Source organism: Carassius auratus, chromosome 28 (genome assembly GCF_003368295.1).
Source record: "Carassius auratus strain Wakin chromosome 28, ASM336829v1, whole genome shotgun sequence".
NCBI classification, from domain to species: Eukaryota; Metazoa; Chordata; class Actinopteri; order Cypriniformes; family Cyprinidae; genus Carassius; species Carassius auratus.
Genome location: NC_039270.1, coordinates 24,424,562 through 24,449,562, shown reverse-complemented (window position 1 = coordinate 24,449,562; position 25,001 = coordinate 24,424,562). Strand labels below are relative to the sequence as shown.

The following is a 25,001-nucleotide window of genomic DNA, read 5'->3' as shown; positions in this document are numbered from 1 at the left end:
AAACGCTGCAAGCCGGAAATCCGGCACGGTGCCGGAGAACTTTAAGCCCTGCATTTTGTACCCCTCTGTCATTGTATTCATCGTTTTTATTGTTTATAAACAAACCACATCCATCCCCCACACTTTTGAAAAGCTTGCTACGCCCCTGCGCTGACTGCAATGATAGAGCTTGAAAGATCAAAGACAATTTTTTTTTGTATAACTCCGACTGGATTTGTCTAAAAGAAGAAAGTCATATACATCTTGGATGCCTCAGGGGTGAGTAAAACTGATTCCCATTTTGGGTGAACTAACCCTTTAATACGCTTAAGTGGGCCCACATGTGCCACAGAGATCACATACATATCGCCTGTATGCATATGTGTGCGTTAGAGATTGTATGAATAGGCTTTGTAAATTAATAAAAGTAGATTTATTGGCAGTAGTGCCATCTATGTAATCCAGTTAAAAAAGCAAATCATATGCGTCACCTTTTTTTTCTTTTTCTTTTTACATAAACACACATGTGCATTAGCTGGGCAGCAAAAAAATACAGCTTCTGCATGTTTTTTGGCTTAAGTAACACAATGTTTTCAAATTTTATTCCTGATTTATACATACTTTAAATATATAATACAGGCTACACTGAGACATATTTATTTAAACGTAACATTGATTGTCAAACATTTTGGTCTCCATTAGGAGCTATAAGAAACTAACTGAGGAATGAGTGTACATCAAAATGTAATTTTATATATGCAATCTGCTGTTCATATTGGTGCAGTGAAGGTAGTTGAAATAAGTAGAATATGAATGCTAGTAACATTATCTATGCAGAAGCACAGGGTGCCTGGCTACTGCACTTTTAACATTTCTAAACACCTTTTAAAGGGTTATGGCTTCTTTTTACACCACAGAGGTAGTTCACCCAGATACTAACCATGTCTTTTGAAGCCTGTATGGCTTACCTTCATCTGTGGAACAAAAGGAGGTAATTATAGCAGAATGTCCCAGTTCAGTTTCCCTGCATGGAAGTGAACGATGTAAACATTCTTCAAAACATCATCTCTACTGCAGATGAAATGGCTCATTTTTGCTGCCAGAGCTATTGTGAAGTTGTGTGTTATAAGGTCCATGTTAAATATTTTCTCTTGTTTGACTGTCTTTTCCTGTGTTAAGTCAAGAGTCAGAGGAAACTGTTAAATGCACAACAGCATGTAAGATGGACAGAAATGCAACCCAGAACTGCGTAGTTTAAAGCTGGAGCGGGTGATACAGTGTTAAGGTCACAGAGATCACATTGTGAGTAGTGATGCCCACAAGCGAACAGCATCCAGAGCAGATTACCTGCTCTGCGCCCACTACGCTTGCTGCTGGTGGTCGCCCACGCACACACATCATACCTACAGTACATGCTCTGAAATCCTGCCATTTGCAGTCTTCTTTTTTGGGTTAGTGCATTTCGTGAGAGAGGTTTCTCAAGACTGGAACCTCAGACGCCTATTGATGTAGTTTCTTTGTAAAATGTATTTGATTTTCAAGCTCATCCATCAATGCAAAATCGTTCCTTTTTTTTTTTTTTTTTTGGTCAGCAGAGCAAAATTCAACCAGAATGAACACTGCCACCTGCTGTTGGAATATATTCATTAAACACACACTACTAGGGGATAGTTCACCTAAAAATAAAAATGGTAATTTACTCCCTCATGTTGTTCCAAACCTGAATTAATTTCTTTCTGTTGTGGAACACAAAAGATGATATTTTAAGAAATGTATCTGGTTTTTGCGGCACCTTTTCTAGTGTCTGATCTCTGCCTCTCTGTAAGGCTCCGGGCTTAAATGGAATAATAAGGAGAGTGCGAGTCTTTATCCTTATGGTTGTTATAGAGATGCCTTTACATAATGACAAATATAAGTTGATCACATCTTTTAAAACACTTGTTTTCCATTCAGATAGATGAAGAGCATGTGAACAAAATCTTAATAGAATAAGGCAATTTGAATTTGTTCATTCAGCTATTTTATGCGTCCATTTCGTACTTGGTTTTAAATACTTTTTCTCAGCTCTTTGCAAATCATTGTCTAAATTGTTTTACAGCAGTTATAATCTAATGTAATCTGCATGCAACTAACAAAAAATAAATCCAATTCAAAAGCTAAACCCAAAATCAGACAATACATAACTTTAATATGTCTGGAATATAATGTACTTACCCACTGAATGAAACAAAGCACTACTGATTTTAAATGGACTCCGCTACAGAAGGGGTCAAGTTTGAAGGGCTTCATATTAGATTTGGATTATTTGAAGATCCAGAACTTGATTTTTCAAAGGTTTAAACGTTTGTTTTTATATCAGCGGGGGAAAAAAAAGTTTTCCAGATTTTGTACATTTCACATCTAATTATGACAGTAATTGCAATAGGAAACAATTGTATCAGCAGTACAAATAATGTGAGTTATTATACAGTCAACCTGAACTAGTATTCAGCATTTTAATATTAAAAACAAAGCTTGAAAAAAACAAAAAAAAAAAAAACCATAAACCACTAAACAAAAGACAGAAAGAACAGATGTTTAAAACAGACATAGAAATCGCTTTATTGAGGGAATACCTTCCAACAATACAAAAAACAATAATCCAGAGGCTTAATGTAATGCCTTTCCATGTAGATATCTGCTCTGTGCAGTCAATCTGTTGCAATGGAAAATCATGAGTGCTAGCATGGCTTTATTTTAAGTACAAAAAAAAAAAAAAACACTACATCCAACAGACTCAACTAAATTGTGAAAGAATGAAACAAAGATATAGAATAAAATAATCATGCCACAGGAAGATAAAACATGCTAAGTGTCAGCAAATAACTGTGCACTTCAGCTTTTCACAAAAATAATAATATATAAAAAAACTGATGACTGAAGGATGAGTTACATTTTACTTAACATTTCCCCACTTTACAATGATAAAACAGCTTTTTAATGGCTGTAGCTCGAGTACTCAAGTGGTCTTGTAACATCAGGGTTAGATCAAGTAAACATGTGCCTGACTGAATGTGTGTGGAACTCCAATTAAGATTCTGCCGTCCTTCCAAAACATTTAACTGAAGAACATTCAAAAAAAAAAAAAAAAAAAAAAAAAAAAAAAAAAAACATTTTTCACTGTTACCACTCACTGTCTGACTGGTCGTTTGATTACAAACTGACTGAACACAAAGCAAAGTGAGACTTGGTAAATGAACATGAAGATTAGGAGCTGGGGTTATTGTGTCTGGGTGGGCAGGCGCTCTTCAGGGGTGTCCAAGGCCTGGGGTTCTGCTGGGGGTCCAGAGCTGCTCTCAGACGGAGCAGTGCTGTCGCTGGTGCCCTCGTCTGTAGCACCCTCTGCAGGCTCAGGTTGGGCCGGTTTGTCTCCTGCTGCAGCTGGGGGTCCTTGCTCAGCCTCCTGGGATCCTTCAGAAGCTTCAGCCAGAGACTCTGCACAACAGACACCACAGTCAAACATCTTTAATTCTATTTTTGTTGAATTATCAAAGTCAGAGAACATAACGGTGCAGGACTGACCCGTCTCCATTGGGGAGGACTTGTCTTCTCCATCCTTGGCCTCGCTGGCAGAGGTTTGTTCAGGGTTGGCTTTGGCCTGGGTGCCGTCGGCAGGCTGTTGCTCTTCTTGAGCGGCTCTTTCCACCTGCTCTGCTGCTTCCCGCTCCCTCTCCTCTGCCCTCCGGCGAGCCGCCTCCTCTGCAGCAGCCATTTCAGCTGCCAGCTTCTCCATGTCCACCTCCACTTTCAGACCGCACAGCTAAACAAACAAACCACACATCAATCACCGGCAGTGTGTCTGGTATTTGAGCTCAGGCTAAACACAAGGGCTATTAGTTCAGGGATCAAACTGAATTTCACACCCGTTTGAGCTCGTTGTTGAAGGAGTCTGTGCTCTCCAAGAACCTCCTCTTCTTCTCCTGGTGCCGGTCCTCGATTTGAAGCAGCTCTGCTTCAAGCTTCCTCTGTTTTGGAATCAAGGTACCATGATTAAAGTATGCGTCTTGAGTTTTACATCTTGTGTTTTTAACATGCTCAACATACCTGGTGCACCATGAGGGACTGGACTTGGCGTTTGAGGACCTGCATGCGAGCGGTGGTCACCACGGAGCGAACGTCGGGCACCACAACCTCGCTCAGGATGTCACTGATGAGCCGGTGGTTCCTCTGGAAACGAGCTGCCGCTATATGCTTCATGGAGAACCCGTCGTCATAGTCTACAGAGACATGACACATTTGATAGCAAGCAGTAGAAAACAGGACCAGAGAGCTTTCTCTGAAATGCACAAGTTTCAGAACGTCCAAGGAGGCTTGTAAAAGAAAATCTGAATGGCTTCACCATTATAAACTGAAGAATTTAGATGCCAATTATTTTACTAAGAACAATCCTGGTAGTTTACTTCCCGCAAGGTAATAAAACATACAAAACATGTTTATATCTACAGTAATTTTGCATTATATTTAAACCCCTGGCATTTGCTGAGAGCAATTAAAAAAAAAAAAAAAAAAACATTTGAACTACAGCACAAAAAAAAGTAGATAATTTGGATGTGAAAACGCTGGAGGAAAATGTTCTCCAGGCATTTGACAATCTTTCTCTGAGGAAAAACCCAGCTTCTGAATATGTCTTTTTACTAAATTGTAACCAGGATTTCTACAGACATGAATAGAAGTTACATTTAAATTTTAAGACCTTTTTAATACCACCTTATATGAAATTTAAGACCTAAACCTGTAATGGTAATAAATATTATATACGTTCTACATAAAAAGAAAACCAAATAGCATCCCTCAAATAAATCTTATTACCAAGATATACAGTGAACTTTTCATATCAGCAGACAATATTTTATGTAAAATATCCCCACAAAAATCACAACATCAAGATTTTTGGTGGTGTAAACAATTTATTCTGAAGCAATTTCATCAGTGCTCTATCAGCTTTTACATACTTAAATCTGCATATTGTTATTTACCTTTACAAAAGGCCTATATTTTCACATGCATAATGTTTTGATATATTAAACATAAAACGTTGAATACTGGTATTTGAAATAATTTAAATAAAAAAGTACTTTAAATGTGAAATTAAAACCGACAGTAGGTGGCAGCAAGTCACTGTTAATAACTGAAGTCAGCGTGTAATTAAATGAGTCATTGTGACTAAACTGAATCATTTAAACAGTTGATTCATTCAGGAGTAAACACCATGTTGTTCAGAGATGCAAAACAGCGCTTTCATGGAGTTTGAAATTGTTTTTGTTGTCAAAATAGTGCAAAAAAACAGGCAATATGGTGTTTAAAAGGTACGTCTCTTAATTTCTAGTTTATTGAGCTGATGTAAAAAAACAAACAAACAAATCTATCACATTTGTAATCATGGTAATTTCGGCAGAAATAAAACTGCACTCTTCACATGAAATGGATTAACTATATGAAGTGGCATAAATGCACACATTTTCTGCCCCCATGTCTTGAATTTTGTGATTACTGTAAATGTATTTTAATAGACTGAATCATGCAGTGAAAAGAGCTCACGTAAAGACGTCACATAACATTAATACGTGCACTCTGCAGGTGTTTTGAATGCTTTTTGCGTCATGCGAAAATTCTGCAAAATAGCTCGTCATGGTATGTTAACTATATCATGTTAAGAATAAACTAAACATTTTGAATTTTTACCTCATGTGTGCTGTTAAGCTCATTTGTTCTGAAGTCTCTCACAAAGAGACGAACGGAGGGAGTCTCAAAAGCACAACCTTGACACAAGAAATACACTATCCATTACCAATCTCTGTTTACATTAAATGTAGGCTAATAAAATTAAAAATATCATTCTGGCGTTTCGATGCTTCGCTGGTTATTTTGTTTTGTCACTTATGTTTTAATCAGGTATTTGTCCAGTCGGGCAAGTAAAAAAACCACAAACGTTTTTAAACTAGCTAGAAGGCTGATCAGCTGTAGCTCAACTTCTATTGATTATTGAGAACATTAAGAAGGTATAGTTCGACCTGTATTCTGCTTCTGCGAATCTCTCGGATGATACAGTAACTTACCGCAGGTGAGAAAAAAAAATTATTTCGTCTGTCCAATGATTGTAAAATGCCTGAAGATATTTTAGTTGTTATGTGACCAAAAATATTTAAGACCCAGCGAATCTGAATTAGACTTTTTAGGCCTTTATTAAGAAAACGTTAGTTAAGACATTTGAAATATTCTTTAGGACCCGCGGACACCCTATGTAACAGTAGAAACACCGGTCATTAGTACTCATTAAGGTGCAGATACATTTTTATTTTAGCATGTGGAAGAGAGACTTCCAGCAGGTAAAAGCTGGTCAGAGATTTGCTGCACTGACCAACAGAAAGCTGCTTGGTTTGAAAATGAATTCTGTGTGAGCTTTGCTTCATACATCGCTACAGTTTACAACAGAAAAATTGTCCTTTTCCAGCCTTTTTCAAAATTGTGGCTGCACCTTTATTCTAAAAACAGATTCTGCAAAAATACCAGTTTCAAAACTAACTGGGATTTTTTCCCTATTAGCCACAAGCCCACAACAGCATGTTTAGACCATGTTGAGCGCTCATGTTAAAGTAATATTCAAATAAATCATCAAATTATGTTCTTGCCATCCAAAAGTGGCATTTAGACGTCAATCTCACCATCAGGGTCCTCAGCAGGTTGGATGCTCATATAGGGCTCGCCCTTGTCTAGACGAGACTGTCTCTGCCGGCTCTCTTCTTCTAGAGCAGCCTCCGCGCGGTTCTTAGCATTGACGTACGCCAGGTAGGCTGGAGAGTTGTGGTAGGCCTTCAGAGAGTCATTATACTCGATCTGTGGGGAGAACAATTGCTCAGTGCTTGACTTAGACTTAGGAATCTGACTGAAGATGAGAAAAAGTAAAAAAGACAAACCTTCTCGGCTTCGTATTCATTTAAATAGTCCTGTTTCTCCTCATCAGTGAGGTCCCTCCACATGCCACCGATGATCTTCCCAATCTCCCATAGCTTCAGGTCAGGATTAGAGGCTTTAACCTGGTCCCAAACCTAAGAAGATACTAGTGTCAGTTCAGAGTCAACAGAGCGGTCTGGATTCCTGGACGGGGAGGGTTGCATTTTCCCAAAAAGGAGAGAGATAGAGCACCAATTTTGCCTACAAAACTAAAGCATGATTGAAGGACAGCAGAGAAAAGCAATTGATCCAAACACCTATTTTAATTTAAACGCATCATTATTATGGATTCAAATAGCATTAACAAACCTAACTGCTTTAGGATTATCTTTTAAAACACTGTGCTCACAAGAGAAAGGAAAAGGAGCATATTTTATATTCTCAAACGAGTAAATCAGAAACAACAGATGTCAGTTTCCCAGCCTTGTTGAAGAGAAGAAAGCAATGAAGCGATGTTGGGGTCTACCAGCTGAAGGGGCAGAATCAGACCCCTGACTGCCCCGCAGCCTTCCAGCTGATCGCAGAAGCGCTCTCCTCAATTTACAAGCAGTAAAAGCAGACACCGTGGGTGTCTTACCTTCCTGCTTACCTTCCGGCTATACCGCATGTAGGGCATCAGTGGCTTGTCGGGCGGTTTGGGCGGCTTAGGAACGGTGATCCCGGAGGAGTTCTGCGGGAGAAGGAAAGAAGCCCACACGGGCCGTTAAGAGATCACGAAGGGCACACGTGGTCATCACAGAGAACACTGAACTGTCATAATGGAGCACTATGGAGAGAAAGAGACAGGAGGCAAAAAGCAAGACTAAAAGAAATGATGACGGTGTGAAGCGCTTCACATAGGGAGCGTGAGACGTACCTAAATGGCATACCAAATACAGCATATTAATATTACACTGACAGGGCCATGCATTAAGCTCTTCTGGACACAAAGCCACTGTCTTTTATGCCTGGAAATGGTTCTGCAGAGGTTTGGATGAAACAGCCAACAGCTAAAATGCCTCAAGCTTGCTAAGAAGCCATGCCAAGTTACTGCGTTTGGCACGGGCATCTAAAGCCATGCGAGCAGACGGCCGTCAGCTCTTAGTGCATGATGAAGTGATAGGATGGCGGACAGGGGAAAGGGGGAACGGTTCTGAGAAGCAATCACTCTGAAGCTACAATTCGTACTTCGTCAATCACGCCCATCCAGACGCTACAGAGAGTGAGTGCTTCACAGAAGCATTAAGACTATGGAAGCTACTGTATAGAGCTACAAACTACCCAAGACTCGACTCTACTACCCGACAGACACCTTCAACTCTATGAAATGAGTCTGTACAGTGTGAGACCAAAGCATTTCACTATTTCATATTTAGGTCAATCCTCTCGTCTGGGCTTTTAGTTCCTCGGCTGTCGCTAGGGCCCTAGTTGGCACCGGTCCTACCATTACCCTGTTGTTCCCGCCGGGGTTCCCTCCCAGCCTGTAGTTGTTGTAGGCCAGATGGCTGTATGGGTTGTACCCCACAAACCCAGGGGTGGTGGGCATTTGCTGATGGAGACAAATGAGACAAAACACGAATGAGAAATGACACAAACAAGGGAGGAAGGGACAAAAAAAATAAAAATATGAAAAGGAGAACCTGCTTTTGTTTTCTGTCATGATTTGCATAAAACATGCAAAAAGCAGCAATCTTTGATAGCAGCACAACCCTGGCATTATTCTACATTCATTTGTAGCAAAGCCACAGGCACTATGGGTGGTGGTGGAGGGACGGAACGAGGTGCTAGAAGGCTTCGTTAACTTTAGGGATTCAGATGGGGAGTATTTGAGCCAAATCTCTCGGTGGCATGTGACCTGAATAATCAGTCTCAAAACAGACAAAAATAACAGTTCTGGGACGCTAAAAGTAATTAATTGGGATTTGGATGAAATTCTTCCACCAATAAGGGATTCAAGGCTTCCAAGGATATTTGCGGAGCTAAGCATCAATGCTAAATAACTGCGAACGGTTCTCTGTATCTGTTTTAATGAATAATAATCAAATAATGTAGGAAAGCCTACACATAAGAGGCTTACACACTTAACGCTACAAACTGTGTTTAATGAATAACCAGGATGGTCATGAGTCTATAAAGTTAATGCTGCAGAACATACCTAAAAATCGAATTATGATAAGACCAAAAAATATATAAAAAACTCTGATTTTATTAAATGAACACGTGCTGTGGGTAACAGGGTGAAGCAAGGCACTGTTCATTTATACTCATGCGTCTCATGATATAGTCACAGAAAACGAATCAAGATAGTCCAAGATGCTGAAACATCATATTCATGAGTTGCATGTGTATAAATAAACACTGTACCACGCTTCACTCGGAGCATGTGGAAGTAGCACATGTGTTTATTTGCAAGCAAACCACCAAGAAGAAGAATATTTGACGGTTATAAAAAAAGAAATAGTATTATAAATTAATAAAAGATTTGCATTAAATATTAGATTTTTGGTTTTAATTGCAATAGTAAAGTAACAATACATTGCTTATTTTGTTTAATACTTTTGATTACAACAAAAATAATTGTTAGTCACACTGAACTGATCAAAAAAAAGTGGGAATGTGGCCTAGAATAGAGCCAACTGTGAACGCCCACATTTTTTGAGGCTTTCCCCAAATCAGTCAGCTCCAAAAGGAAGGTCCACACACACAGAAAATGATCAGATCAAAAGTCATTTACCAACTTTTTAAACATTGTTATTTGCATTACATTATGTTATGTTATGTTATATCACTTGACAAAATCCGCACAATCATTCTAGAATAATCAACTCTATTTAACCCAATCTATAATTTATTTTAATTATAGAAAAACTAACCCCCCGATGGTTATTCATTAAACACTGTCAGAGCCTAAAGCAAGCAGCACCTTTAGCACCTCACGGATTGACGGAGCCTCATAATCACACTTTCTGTGTAAAACTGCATTAAAAGCCAACCCATGTGATACCGTGTCCTTCCCACAATCCTCTCCTCTCATCTCTAAGAAACCTACGGTACGTGTTTGGGTGATGGAGGGGAGGGACTGTATGGATGATTGGCATGTTCAGGTTACTTACTGTTGTGGGGGCCGGGGTGGGGGCTGGGGCATAGGGAGGCCGCTCTGTGTGAGAGAGATGGGTGGAAATAATTAATAAAATTAAACTCCATCAAAAATTAATAATCAGCGATAAAGCCTACTTATTCGTCACATCTGCATCAGTTCAATGTATATAAAATCAAGTCACACCAAAAATGTTATTGTCAATTACATCAAGATTAGCACACCCATGTTTACACATTTACAGATTAATTAGAGAAAGTAGTAATATCAAATTACTCGATGGTAAAGCATCTTTAATAAAGTCGTTTCTGAAGATGGGTGGGCTTTTCAAAAGGGGTCTAAACCAACTAAGTGGTCTAATCAATCAGTTGAAATGTGCTCTTACTTGACATCTTGTTTGTAGGATTGAGGATATCAGGCTATCCCCATCATTTGGTTCTGCAATAGGGCAAAAACTTATTAGACGAATAGGCATGCTTTCAATATGTGCAAAAAATCATAACTTGTTGAAGCTGCAAACACCATGAATTCAACCTGCTTTCTGATCAAATCTGACATTTCTGAGCGTTTAACATCAAAAACACACACCCACCTGTTTAGCATGAAAATCTGAAATTCGAGACAATGGTTTGACTGAACTGGCCACAGTTTGTATGCGTGTTATTAATATTAATAACTAAGATGTGGATTTTAACCAAACTAGTTCAGATGTTGTGTTTAAGGATCTCAGGCCTGTACTCGATGCAGATAATGGCGCACACAATGAGCAGCTTGCCAAGAGCTTCATTTAAAGACAAATGTATTGAAACCACAGCTGCATGGGGGAAAACTACAAATATTGGTTATTAACACGAAATATAATGTAAACATGTTGTACTTGGTGAGCTATAAGCATACCGAGCACATGAATGCTAACATGCTACGTATCAATGAATGAAACTGGCTAACGTTAGCTGAATAACATAACATCGAGATATCATATTAAAGACAATTTTCAATTTACAATTTCAGGCCGAACATGGCTTTTAAATTATTTGTATTGAGTTTGACGGTTTTTTAAAAGATTAAATAGTGTACAAACACAACCCGTTGTCATCGAAACAGCATTAGCTAACGGGCTAGCATCAAACATTAGCAGCTAAAGTCGGACAACCGTTTAAGACATTAAGATCACAATACGTGTCAAAGAACTGCGTATGTGTGATATATTTTAACATTTATTATATGATGGATAAAAAGTTGTTTGTGGAAACCAATAAGTCGGAATAAAGTCCACCAGATTAGCGAGCACTCACCCCAGCTCTTTTGTTCCCTCACTGACTAGCGCTCCTCCGCACTCCGCAGGTTCAGGATGTGACACATTTGAGCTCTGGCACACTTCTGCTCCCCTAATGGACATAAACCAATACTACACTGACCAGACGCCACGAGCTGAGAGAACGTGCTCGACAAACGTAAAACTGAATACATTCCGTCTGATTTAGCAACTAAATCTCCCCAGTTTAGGTAGGTTTAGAAAAATAGTTCTCATATATATATATATATATATATATATATATATATATATATATATATATATAGAGAGAGAGAGAGAGAGAGAGAGAGAGAGAGAGAGAGAGAGAGAGAGAGAGAGAGAGAGAGAGATAGATAGATAGATAGATAGATAGATAGATAGATAGATAGATAGATAGATAGATAGATAGATATAGACAGACACACACACACACAGTTCAAATGTACTTTTTTCAGCTAGGATGCGTTAAAATGACCAAGGTACTGGCTGCTAAATATTCAGCTGTGCCATCACCTGAATGAATCACATTTTAAAACGATGTGATAATTTACTTTTATATTTTTTTAAGGGATACATTAAAATAGAAAAAAAGTTATTGTGAACTGGTATACTGTTTTAAAGATTTTTCTTTATTTATTAAATGTGAGCAGCCCTGGTGAGCCTTAGAGACTTGTTTCAAAGACATAAAAATCTTACTCTTAAATCTTTTTTTTTGTTCTGTCGTGTATATCAACAAAAAAATTGGTCAAATTTCATGGCAACCACTATTTGCCAGATTTTAAAATAGTTTTCTACTCTTTTCAGTATGTTTAATAACTGTAAAATCTGTGCTATTTATTATTATTATTATTTTTTTTAGTACAGCATGCTGCATAAGATCATATCTTAAATTATATAGCCTATTCCTATTAATGGTATACATATGTATAAAATTACACTGAATTAGAACCTATACAAGTATGAGAATTGAGACATTTGAAAATGCAGTTTATTTAAATGCTCATCATTTTGTTAAATCCAACAAAATATAGCAGTTTTCGATGCTAAATCTGACCAGATTAGTCGGTTTTCTGTAACACACTCTATTACACATTCATCACCCTATAAATATTCATATCTAAAATCCATTATATAATCCAACTGGAAGCTTGAGCACTACATTAACAATTTTATAATAGTATTCACCAGACTGACTTATTCATAAATTTTATTTTGACAATCCACTGGCATCAACATGATACCCATGTCTACTCATGATTCAAAAACATAATTAAAAAAAGTAAAGAGAAAGAGAAGGATTTCTGCACTGTAAACACTTACATAAAGAAGGCAACATGCTCCGAATAGTCCAAAATATAGGCTTGAAATCCTTTTGTTTGCCTCTTGTCAAAGTAAAGATCAAATCACTGTGCATAGAGCAAACGTAGTTTTCCATTCGCTGCAACAAGGCTTGATTGCACCTGCTGTTCAGATGCAAAGAAGAAGAGCAGACAGTACCTCAAGACCCAGTGTCACTGAGACCCAGACCTGTCTGACGCAATACTCTTAGCAACTGCTTTCAATGTCTTTGAAATATATTGTTAGAAACATATAAACAAGTTTAAAAGTAATTATATATAGAGATTTTTTTTATTGTAGAGTCCTCTGTTAAGTCCGTTTTCTTCATCTCATTGTATGTAACCCATTTTTCGCTCTGTTGGCCATATTCTTCAGCTGTTACCAGATCGTTGTAGTAACTAATCCACGTCAAGCTGTTATTTCAGAAGCCATTCATTCACTGAAAACAGAATTAGAGAATGTGCTGTCAGATGACTTTCTTTGGGAAGCACTTAAAACACTTATTCATCAAGACAAATGTGTCATTTCCGTCTGTTTCGAGAGCAATAATCTTAAGTGTCTAATTAGAGCACTCAGCTTTATTGCGCGCAGCATGCATGCATTTGTGACACAGAGTTACTGATGGGAAGTGTGACACAGACCTCTGTATTGCGGCCTCAGCACACGGTTGTTAGGACAGTCCCGTCTCTGACTGAAGTTGATGTTGGTGCGGATGCAGCGCTGGTGCAGTGGCTGCGTCGGCCGCATGTTGTCACCCATACTGAGGAAGATCTGAGACGGCTGGTTCTGGCTGAGGAGACGAAGGGACTGCATCTGAAATAATAGAATATAATAGAAATTATTTTTGAAAAAATCAATTAATATTTTTTTCAGCTTTTCTTCAGAAAATGTGCATTAAATTGCTCAAACGTGGCAGTAAAAACATTTATAATGTACCGTATTTATTATAATATATATTATATGTGTGTGTGTATATATATGTATGAATAAAGAAAATCGTTAATTTAAAGTGTAATAACATTTGGAAAAAATGCTTTTGTAATCTTTTAAAGTGTTTTTAGCATTTCACCTCTATCTGTGAGATGTAAATTGGCTTATTCATCAATATCCAGGTTGCTGTCTCAAGGCACGGTGGAATAGTTATCGACCCTTCATATGTGATAAAGCGGGAGGTTTCGGGATACAGCTCCTCAATATCGAGCCCCATCAGTAAGTATGCATCATCTGAACAGATATGAAAACAGTCAGCGGGATGAGGTGTATCTCACACACACTTACAATAATATATTCAACAGCTTTCATCACTATAAAAGCTGTCAACATTCCTACAGTACAATTATATTTTAATATCACTATTATTATTATTTTTTGTTTTTGTTGATGGCAAAACTGAGAGAAATAAAATGTCACTTCTTATCCAAGACCACCAGGTGGTAATACAAAGCCAAGTTTGTTTAGCCTGTCATTTTTCATTAAGACTGATGAAAGCCTGTGCAGAAAAGCAATAATTCACACTCAGACTGAGGAAACCTCTTGACATAAAAATACAGATGCAAGCAATTTTCAATCAAATGTAATTTAATGTTAACAATATTCATATAAATTCAATTTAATGCTACTAAAAATTTTTTTAATTCAGTTTAATGCCATCAAAAGCAACTTTTAATAGTTAAAAAGTGTGAACAGGAGCTCCCAAGGCCACTGACGTTATCAAAGACATGGGGATTTTGCAGACACTTACGTTTATATGTAATCCGCGTGACGGTCTCTCTGTTCAGCATGCGGTTTAGAAATACATTTGTAGGCTCTGAAATCTGAAGAGTCACATTTCAAAGACAACATTACTTAAAGCCTGGCATCTGCAGCTTTTCTGATGAAAAAGCAGAGTTTCATAAAAGACGGTTTTGTTTTAAGCATTAATCACAAATGACATGACCGTTAACTTACTGCTGAGATATTTCATTACGGCTTCACCATATCAAAAGTATAATCAATAACAGTCTAGTAGAATTTATTCTAGGGGCATCTGGATGGGGTTTTTTTTCCATGTACTGAAGATGAATGGCTTTCATCCATGTGCCTTCATTAGTAGCAGAATGCTGGAGATTCCCCGTCAACACGATCGCTGCGATCAGGGATGAAAGTGAACGAGGAGGCCTTCATCTGGACTGTGGCAGTTCTGCCTCAATTTACACAGCAGTCACGATTCACAGAGTCAGGGAGGCGATCCGTGAGTCTGATCATGGCATGCTGTGTGATGAGCTTAAATGCAGAGGAATCTCCACCATTATCTATCTTTTTTAAACAAAAATCAAGACAAAACTCAGTTTGCAGTTTTTAAATTAATTAATTTACTAAATTTTCAGTACCACTTTATTTTAAGGTGTCCTTGTTACACATAACATGTACTTACTATTATAATAAGAAAAAATTATGCATTTAATTACATGCAAGTAACCCTAAACCAAACCCTTACCATTTAGTAAGTACATGTAGTTAATTGTAGTTATTACTCAGTACTTAACATGTATAATTAAATTGTAACAAGGACTCCTTAAAACAGAGTGTAACCAAATGTTCATTTAAGAAATTTAGAAATTTTAAATCAGACATTATTTTAATATAATATGCCTTATAAAGTATATTTATATATCCTGAACTCTCAGGAACAAGTAATTCCAGAGCAGCTCTGAGCATTGCATTGTATTTTTAGCTCAAATAGGCCTGCTCTGAAAAAAATGGATTAGTGGTTCATTCAATCCCATTCTCGCCTTTCCCAGCATGCACTGGGGCATGAATAATTCATATGGATTGACCATTTGCCAGTTTTATTTACGCTGTTGTTTGCCATCATCTGTGTGAAGCCAAACAGGTCAAGAAATTAAACATATTTCACAGAGCTCTTTTTAGGTTACAATATTTATTTTATTTTTAAGAGTTAATATAGGAATAGTTTTAGGCATTTCTTTCCCCACATCTACAAATAAGAATAGTTACACTGCACCTTGCAAGCACACAATGCACAAACAATGAGATATTCAATATTGATAAGTGCAATATTGATGATTAATAATGAAGATATGACTCTGAAAAAAAAATTATTAAAATATTTTTGTGGTTATATTGCATCCTGGCTGTCATTCAAAAATGTTCTGGTCCAGAATGCACATTTTTTTACCCAAGAGAATTTTTCTCAGAAATGCCTTTTATTCATTTTGCACCCATCAAAAATATGACTCTCGTTTGTCATTGAAGTAAACTTTGTTTTCAATCATTTAGATTCATATAAATAATTTAAATGTTATGTGGAATTGCTTAAAAAGGAATGGTTTGTTTCCTTCAAGAACATGAGCAGCATTGATGCATAATGAATGTAGATGATATGAAACAACTGATGCAGTATACTGCAGTCTTATTTTTTTTTCTTTTTGCATTATTCATTATTAAATTATCTAGATTTTTAGAACTGAGCAAAAACTGATTAAAAGCTAATATAAGAGTGAATTATTCCATGTTAAGTTTTTATTTAGAATTTATTTATAGTTTGACGTAAAATGAAAACCATTCATATATTATATAATGCTTAAAAAACTTTTCGACATTCAATCACTTTTACATTCAAATGCACATTCAAGCACTTTTAATTAACCACACATTCATATCCGACTGGACAAGAACTTCTGATCTCTTAAGTCTATATAATGTTTGCTAAAGTTTAATGCAGTTTAAGGCTAATTAATGAATCGTAACCTTTCATTGTGTAAACTTGAAGCAGCTGAGACTACTAACCTTTATGAAGATAGAAACAACTGCTATTCCATTAGGACTCCGGACGGCATCACTGTAATTTAAATACAAATCCTGATTATAATGGATGAGCTGCACCTGTGAAAAAAAAATAAAGGAAAAAATAAAGTGTGACTTCCAGTTAAAAAACAAAACAAAACACTTCCTGGATAACAAACACCTGTTAGGTGTGAATAGAGGCCAAAACATTGTGAGTGTATATTTGGCAGTGCTATGCTTAAAAAAAAAAAGAAATCCTGTAATGCATAAAACATGCCCATACAGTGTCTGTATATGACTGGATATAACTATTAATTTCCATTGTGTCAGCTTGTAATCTCGTGTGACACTGTAATGACGGTCAGTACATTAATCCGTATAAATATTTTGCTGAATGTGGTGTATAAATTGTTAATGAATTGTTAATGGGACCATTACGAAGCTCCTTTATGCTCCTCCATCCTGCTTTATCGTTCTTTCAGCGCAGCTCAATCAAAGCAGAGAGATGGAAGCCAGGAAAGCTGCTGCTTAATTTTCAGTGGCTCAAAATTGCATTGGAACTCATTAGAAAATATGCTTCAGTCATCAGTTATAATGAGCTTGCTTGTCAGCTTCAAAATGAAGTTGTTGGAAAGCTGCTACCCATATAACCTCATTTGGATTAGGAAAATGAAGTGAAGCTGCTGACTTCAGTGAAATCAGAGGTGAGGTGAGGATCTGAGAGGGCCGCACAGCTTTGCGCCACAATAAGATGAAGTCTTAACTCATTAAAATGATTTGATATTCCTGGCACCGACTGGTGGTCTTCTTGACCGTTTGAAATCTGGCTCTTGTTGTACATTAAGAATTGTTTGCTCTGTTTCAGTATGAGAGTCAATGACAAGAGTCTCAAAAACAAAGAAAGGGCTATCTTTAAAAAAACAAAACTATAGATTAAATTGTTTAAATTTCTTTCAAAAAATCATTGGTATAATCACACACGCACACCCTTTTTTTTTTTTTTACACTTTTATAGAAGTCTCTTATGCTCTCCAAGGCTGTTGGCTGCTTAACAGTTTTGTGGAACATTATAACTTTTAACAGAATAATGGTCCTTACTGCTACTTAAAAAAAATAAATAAAATTATATATATATATAAATATAATATATATATATAAATATATATATATTTCTTGCCATTTTCACCTTTATCACGATAGGACAGATCATAACTGTCACATGTATAACACATGTTGCTTACATGATCAATTTATGCATCTTTGTTGAATAAAAGAATAAATAAATATCTTACTGACCAACAATTTGTGTATAAAATAACAATAATAATACAATTTCTTAATTCAGAATTTCATTCTTCTTCTTTACATGACCAAGATTACCCTTACATTTTTGACTGTCACTCCAAAAAAAAAAAACATATGAGCAAGTTATTCAAGTCACTTTATGCATGCACTGCATTTTTATAAATTTTTTTAATAGTGGAATAGATTCAGACAATCAAATAGAGACAAAAACTAGGCTCCACAAAAACTTTAAGAAGCACCTGTGTGATGGATGCGGTTTTTCCTCACTATTAAAATGAACATTTCCAGCACAAGACCAATTCATATCCGACTGTGCAATCTGGAAGAGGACCCACTGCTTTACGCTTTTATCTAGTTCCTTCTTAAAGCACAATCACATCTTAAGATAGGAATTTCCATAATCCTTTGGCCTTTAATCCTGAATAAAAAGACTTTATTAATGCAAACTCAGTGACACCGTACAATGCACACGTTTTGTGGGAAATAGTGAATTTATCACTCCAGTGAAATTTGCAACAGTTGACTTGGCTTTGGAATATTTCTCTCTGATCTCCTCAAATAAAATTTCATTGTGGTCTTTGTCTAACTCTTTTTTTTTCATATTTCATGTTGTCGAAGAAAATGGTCTCAGGGAAGTAGATATTTTTTTCTGGTGCAAAAACTGATGCAGAATTTTGCCTATTTCATTAACTTCAGTGCCAGCACTTCAAGGGTTTGTCGCCCCATCCAGACCTTTGAAGGAGGACAGGTTTAATTGAATCCCACAGAAGTGATGCATTTCACTTTGCCTCACCTCTCCAGGGAAGGCCTGGCCGTTGAGCAGGTGCTCGGAGCCCCGACTGTCCTCTGCGCCAAAGTGAAGCCGGATCTCCTCCAGCCTGTAGCTGTAGCTCAGCGGCCCGCCAGAGATGTTCACCAGGTGCGACTTGTCTGGGCGCAGGGACACATGTCGGCCCGTGTTATACATCGTTCCACTGACCTGAAAAACAAACCTACAATGTAAACAAGCTGTAAATAAAACAGATTATTGGAGTATGTTTTACAAGAAAGAAAAGAGGTTTCAAAGTAAACCTTACACCAAATTACTTACACCTCATTTCTGTCCTTTCCTGATAAAACCGTATTAAGTGATTCCATTTTACAGCGAGTACATTTGGGAGGACAAAGGTGAAGCAGTTTTCACCTGGATAGGCTTAAAAGGCATTATACGCACTGTTTAGACGTTTATGCCTCTCGCACAGGAAATTACTGGAAAAACAGGCTCGATATAATAAACCGACTGTTTTGATACTGATGGGACTGAGGTTTTTTCAGGTAAACCTGGTTGTCAGGTGCAACTGCTGAGGTAGGGAATTATGAAGCAAATGCATCCAAGCTGAAAAACGAAATACCTATAAATGGAAAACAACAGCTGGAATGCTTTGTCTTTACTTTGTGGTAACATACTGCTTTAGGATTTTCTAATTGAGGCCAAAATGTGTCTTGTAAAGGCACCCCCAGTGATCAGAACATCTTTGTAAACAGCTGTGAGAAGCGTTCAAGAGTGTATTCTAATGCAGATTTCAAATGAGTTGAATATATGTTGGCTCATTTGTGATCTGGAGACAGTTTTAAGAACGTCTGATCCCTCAGGAACATGAGAATGAGGCAATACATTTAGCTTGAAGTCTCATCAGGATAAATTCTTAGCAAGAGGTTATTACGATCACTTTGAACTTGTAGCCCCTGAAATAATTCAGAATACAATGGCCAACTTAAGCTGAACTTTCAGTACAAGGGGTGACACGTCATTTATTAACAGCCATTAATCACCAAGTGTCCACCAAAACTCCAAGACTATGAAAGCTTGATGTTCCAAATCAGAGAATGGACAATGAAAGTCAACCTTCCTTTCTCATGACTGTTATTTTGTATCACGATACACTGTCAGAAAAATTAAAATGTGCAAAAACCTGTACCTTTATGGTACAACCACTTGTTTAGTGGGACCAGTTACCCTCCAAAGGGATGCGTTTGTAATAATATTTGGTGCCTTAAAGTAGTATTATTGTACTCTTAACAGTATTATTATGCACCATTTAGGGTGTAAAGAAAGTAGGAAGGTGTGACCCAAGTGACAAGTTTGTATACCCCTTAAAGGCACCATTTTGTTATTTTGCAAGAGTGACTTAATTTTTTACATTTTTAATTGCAACTTTATCTCTTTATAACAACAACTTTATATCTCACCAGTGTTATTTTTGTATTACTTATTTCAAGTTTGATAAATATGTATAAAATACATAAAAATATTTTAAATGGGCTTTTTTATATTATCAGTTTTTTTTTTCATTTTTGCATTTATAATTGTATTTTGTGTTTTTGTCATTTTAATAGTTTTAGTTATTCTAATATTTTTGTTTGTCAGTAATTTTTAACACTTTAACTTAAACTCTCTTTATTGCAGTTGGAAAGGATTTTTCTAATTTGAACATTTATTTTATTGAACACCGATATGAGCAAGAACAAGTAAATCCGATAATTCAATTCAGAAACTTAAGAGTGAATAAATGAACGCTAGACAGTCCATCAAAAAAAAAAAAAAGACCATAAACTTTTCCATTACAGCCTTGAGTTTCAATGCATGAATTCCATTATTTAACAGCCCTCCAAGTAAGCAATGCCTCCAACCAATCAAACGGACTTGAATTCATGGAGAACATTTAGGTCTCCAATGGAATTGTCTCTAGGAATAACAGTGCAAACTGCCCACATAAGAGAGCACAGTCATAACAAGCTCAAAGGAGCAATGCATACATAAATGTAATTGGGTTCTCCGAGAAATAAGAGCAGAAAAAACCTCCAGAGGAAAACAGCAGTACACTTTTATTTCAGGCTCCTGACTAAGTCTAGTGTACCAATGTATATATAAGCGAAGATGAACTACGTATATCATCCATAACCACAACCTCTTGGAGCTCCACTGGGAGAATTCTTCACTGACAGCCCTGTCAGCACAGGATGGTGAGTCTGCCTAATCTCCCCCAGCAGATGCACAGGCGGCATTAATCATAAAACAGGATGTTAAATGAGGAATTAACTCCTTCCTTTCCCTCCCGCTCTGTGGGAATAAAGGCCCTCAAGATCTGTATGACAATAACCACTCGAATCCCTTCAGGGAGGTCAGGAGTGATATCTGATGTCCCCGAACATCGATAATCAAACACTGGACTTTGTGTCTGGTAAATGAGTTTAGTCACACTAATCTGCTGACTGACTCACTGCAGGTGCATCTTACTGAAAGCAAATGGCGAGCAGTTGTGCACACCAGAGAGAATTAGCGATCTCATTACAGCACTGTTATGACAAACTGACAGTCGTGGTGCATTAGCCATCTTCAAAGGCTTCATTTGGAAAGCTTCACTGTTGTGCTTGGCAAAAAATATTTGAGGAGCCGCTTCATTGGCCGATAGGTGTGTATAAGATAGTCACCGAAATGAATTAAGACTCAGGAACAAACCACAAAACGAGCTGTGTGCACAACAGCCACAGAAGTAAATACAGAATGTGATTAGATTTGACAAATGGACCATTAAACTGGGGTTACGATTTGTGGCCGGATCTTGTCAAAATCCTAGTGAATCATGGGACATCGGTCTGAAGTGAATAATGTGTGACGGTCCATCTTCCACCAGTTCAATTCATGTGAAAAATAGCTATTTTATGACCTAAAACAGATATTATGGAAAGGATTATGATGCAACAGTCAATCATATTCTGTGATATTTTAAGAAAGAGCTTTAGCCTTTCCAGTACTTACCTTACGTTGCCCTGCATTGAGCCGAAGCGGATTGAGGAAGGGGTCAAAAATCATTCGACTGGTTTCGATGTTGACCGGCGACTGTCTCTTCCCAATCGCACACAGGTTCCAGGCAGTGTTAACTAGTCCCCAGAAAGATGGCACTAGCAAATTATAAACACAAAAAGTGGAGTTCAGAGCAATAATTTTCAGCTGTAGACTGTTGCATTTGCCGTTTTGTAATGGGTCATGATCTGTTTTGAGAGGGATATGTTTGGGATTATCTCAAATTGCTCATCCCAAATTTCCTCTGCAAACCCAATCTATTATGTGATGTTATTTTTGAGTTTGGATCTAGTGGTTGATATCCTTTGAGACAACCTTTTGACTAGCAATCAGTTTCAACACTTAATTACCAGGCGCAGCGCCGGTTCTCTTTTGAAAACGAGGTCATTATCGTGCATCCAAATGAAAGAACTGCATGTGAATGCGATTTGCTTCGCAAAAACAAACTCGAGAAAAAAAGAGAAACAGATGGAATTAGTCACATTAGCCACACAGCCAAAGGACATACTTGACCTTATATGATTAATTTATTCTCGGAGATGTTTCACAGTCCTAGAACAGTAAACAACTTTATTGCCGAATGGAATGACTTTATTAGTGCATTGAACCTTAAAATTAATTTATCATATTTAAAATCAACATGACGGATTAAGGGAAGAGACCAACGCCTGTGGCTTAAGAGAAAGTTCAGCTAAAAATTAGATTTTGGTCATCAATTACTCACCCTTGTGTTATTTCAAACGTGTATAACTTTCTTATTTTGTGCGACGCTAAATGTTTCGTAGAATGTTGGAAGACAGACAGACCATTGGAGACCATTCGATTCAATTGTTTGAAAAACAAGCAAACAAAAGACAATTCCCAAAATATCCTCCACAGAACAATCAGTCATAAAGTTTGAAGTAACATGAAGGTGAGTAAATGATGACAGGTTTTTGGGGAACAATCTAGCTGAGGTGGAGTGAGTGACAGGAGTGCAAGAGCAGATGGTGCGGTGACCCTGACCTCCACACTGGCCTCGTCATCCTCATTAGATCACCGAGAGCTCGGATGCTTCAATGTAAAGACAGTATCACCTTTAGTCCCCATAGGCTGAGATTATAAGCAGATTTATCCAGCATGAACAAGTGATCCCCTGGCCTGATTTTCCTCTCATCATGTCCAGCTCTGTGGGAGTGAAACTGGACTGGGCTACGTGATGTGTTGCCGTATTAAATTAGAAAGAGTAAAAAACACATTAGAGACAAAGATTATGCTGTACGAGTAAGCTGTGGAATAACACAAGCTCTCCTCTGTCGAATGCATGAAAGCTATCTACGCGTATTTGTATTTATTTTCAGCATCTCTTTGTACAGTGACCTAAATAAATGATTGTTTCCAAACCCGTGATCTAACTAAGGTGTAATCCTGCTTCTGTCAGGCATCCTAACAGCTACTGAGCTCATTATGTCGAGTCTGTTGTTATTTTTTCACTTCTCAAATGTCTCTCTCGGTGCTTTCTTAAATGTCAAGGAGAGACAGAATATGCAACTCCTCATAAAGCTGAAGGGAGGAACGAGTAAGACGTTTGTGCTTATTTGGAAGTAGGCTCAGCTCAGCCTATAATTTAAAACGCAAGACATCAAAATCCTAAAGTCACAAAGTTGTCAGACAATAGTTATATAATCTTAGATAGAAGAAATACAAAAAACTTAAATATGAACATACTCATATATTTCAGGGGATTTTTTGCACCAAAAACATTTATGTCTATTTTTTTTTTATTCAAATGATTTCCATCCTCTCTGATGCACCGATATTAAAATCCTGGGTGATTTGATAAGCTGATAATGGACGCCAACTGCCTATGTATTTCTGCTAAAATCTCAGTGTGCTTCCAGTATAATGTTCTCCCATAGACAACTTTGGTATAGCAAACTCTTTCTGCCATATTTCTGTAAAATACTGTAAAATAACAATTGCTAATAATATAACAACTAATTATATATCATAACCAATTTTAATTAGATACGATATAGCAAACTAAAGGTAAATTTAGTTTGCTATATTGCTAATCGATTATTGCTCTTTTCCTTTTGTTGTGGGACACTTCCTCAAGATTTCATTTTGATTTTATTTTTCTTGTAACTTCCATACACTGCAGATACATTCCAGTACAGGCTAAATATGGAAGCATATTTTTATAAGCTGATACATAAAGATTATGATTATTAAAACATGAAAAGATTGACCAATATTAAAACAAATTGCATGTACATCAAAATGCGCATTCACTTTGAATGGAAAGGATTACATTTATGCAGTTTTATGAATATTTTCAATTTTGGAGTCCCCTACAATTAAGTGAGTGCAATTCACTATTCAAAATATGTCACTATGGTAATTCACATGTGTTGCTGCTGTAAAGCAAAATGCCCTTTTAGTTGATTTTTGCACCAGTTCACCAAACTTACATACTCCCAGACTGGACATTTGGAGAACGCAAAGGAAAGAAATAAAAACCATTCACTGTACCATCAGAATGCAAACAAGACAGACAAAAACAACAACAAAATAACAAGCCATGCATCCGAAAATAAAACACAACAACAACAGCCTGAGTTTCTGTTTGTGGTCCCGCTGAGTCGTTTGTATTTTTAGCTAAACTCATTCTGAATCCATTGTTAAGGTCCGCAGAGCATTTTGAGCTCTGCTGCTTCCAGTCTGTCCTATCCAGAGTAATATAGTGATTTTTCTGTAGCAATTGATGAGTGGTAGACAGATGGCACCCACCCTCATCCTCAGGATCTGTGCCAGATTTGGCTTTGGGTTCAATACATTAATGAGAACTCTCTCGAAGTGCTTTTTAGGTATGACAGGGGACAAATACATCAACCAAACAGCATTACAGTACAATTCGAAGCTGAGCGCTGCTGTTACATCATGCTCAAAGTTTCATAAAGTCTGACATTTGGAAGCAGTACATTCATTTTAATGCTACAAATATTTACATCTTACACTTTCTCTTGACTTTACACATTTCTGCATCTGAGAAATTATTCAACAGTGCAGTTTTCCAGATGAAGAGAGAGGAACTGTTTTGTTTGTTTGTTCATGCACAGTGCTGATGGGAGATAGCCGAACAAATATTAATCACAGTATAATGGAGAATTGCTTCTTCAGTTTCACTAATAGTAGCGCATAAATGCAATCACCTGAAACATCAGACCAGCACTTAATAATGGCTTATTTTTAAATGTTAAAAGCAAGAAAATCTCTCCAGACTTTCGGGTCACCATTTATCTTTTTTGGATTCTTTGATGAATAGAAAATTTTTACTGCAACTTTTGATTAATTCAATCCATCCATGCAGACCCAAACTTGCTGACCCCAAAGACTGTCTCTGATTT

General features: G+C 37.1%; 2 protein-coding genes across 3 annotated transcripts; both read right to left on the bottom strand.

Annotated features, from left to right (window-relative positions):
* Positions 1–2,555: 2,555 nt before the first annotated feature.
* Positions 2,556–11,430, bottom strand: LOC113047294 (SWI/SNF-related matrix-associated actin-dependent regulator of chromatin subfamily E member 1-like). Of its 2 annotated transcripts, none has more exons than XM_026208649.1 (11): positions 11,341–11,430; positions 10,431–10,483; positions 10,062–10,105; positions 8,399–8,497; positions 7,547–7,639; positions 6,933–7,064; positions 6,681–6,852; positions 4,063–4,235; positions 3,882–3,983; positions 3,541–3,778; positions 2,556–3,453 (listed from the first exon to the last, which is right to left on the bottom strand). In XM_026208649.1, the coding sequence occupies exons 2-11, from the start codon at positions 10,435–10,437 to the stop codon at positions 3,239–3,241; spliced, it is 1,275 nt and encodes a 424-aa protein (XP_026064434.1). In that variant the 5' UTR covers positions 10,438–10,483; positions 11,341–11,430; the 3' UTR covers positions 2,556–3,238. The 2 variants fall into 2 exon arrangements, with proteins under 2 accessions (XP_026064434.1, XP_026064435.1); XM_026208650.1 differs by having other exon boundaries at positions 7,559–7,639.
* A 1,240-nt stretch (positions 11,431–12,670) lies between these two features.
* Positions 12,671–22,701, bottom strand: LOC113047412 (carbonic anhydrase-related protein 10-like). Its single transcript, XM_026208759.1, has 8 exons — positions 22,689–22,701; positions 21,568–21,800; positions 18,562–18,747; positions 16,467–16,562; positions 14,419–14,491; positions 13,747–13,901; positions 13,319–13,490; positions 12,671–13,116 (listed from the first exon to the last, which is right to left on the bottom strand). Exons 1-8 carry the CDS (start codon positions 22,699–22,701, stop codon positions 13,094–13,096), a joined length of 951 nt encoding a protein of 316 aa, XP_026064544.1. The 3' UTR covers positions 12,671–13,093.
* Positions 22,702–25,001: the final 2,300 nt, after the last annotated feature.

Excerpts from the sequence above, each read along its gene's own strand:
- LOC113047294 (XM_026208649.1), bottom strand. Across the intron at positions 6,853-6,932 it reads ATGAATACGAAGCCGAGAAG|ATCGAGTATAATGACTCTCT; the intron begins GTTTGTCTTTTT and ends TTCTCCCCACAG. Across the intron at positions 4,236-6,680 it reads ACCTGCTGAGGACCCTGATG|ACTATGACGACGGGTTCTCC; the intron begins GTGAGATTGACG and ends ATGTCTCTGTAG.
- LOC113047412 (XM_026208759.1), bottom strand. Across the intron at positions 16,563-18,561 it reads GCCAGGCCTTCCCTGGAGAG|GTGCAGCTCATCCATTATAA; the intron begins GTGAGGCAAAGT and ends TTTTTTTCACAG. Across the intron at positions 13,902-14,418 it reads CACGCGGATTACATATAAAC|ATGATGCATACTTACTGATG; the intron begins GTAAGTGTCTGC and ends ATATCTGTTCAG.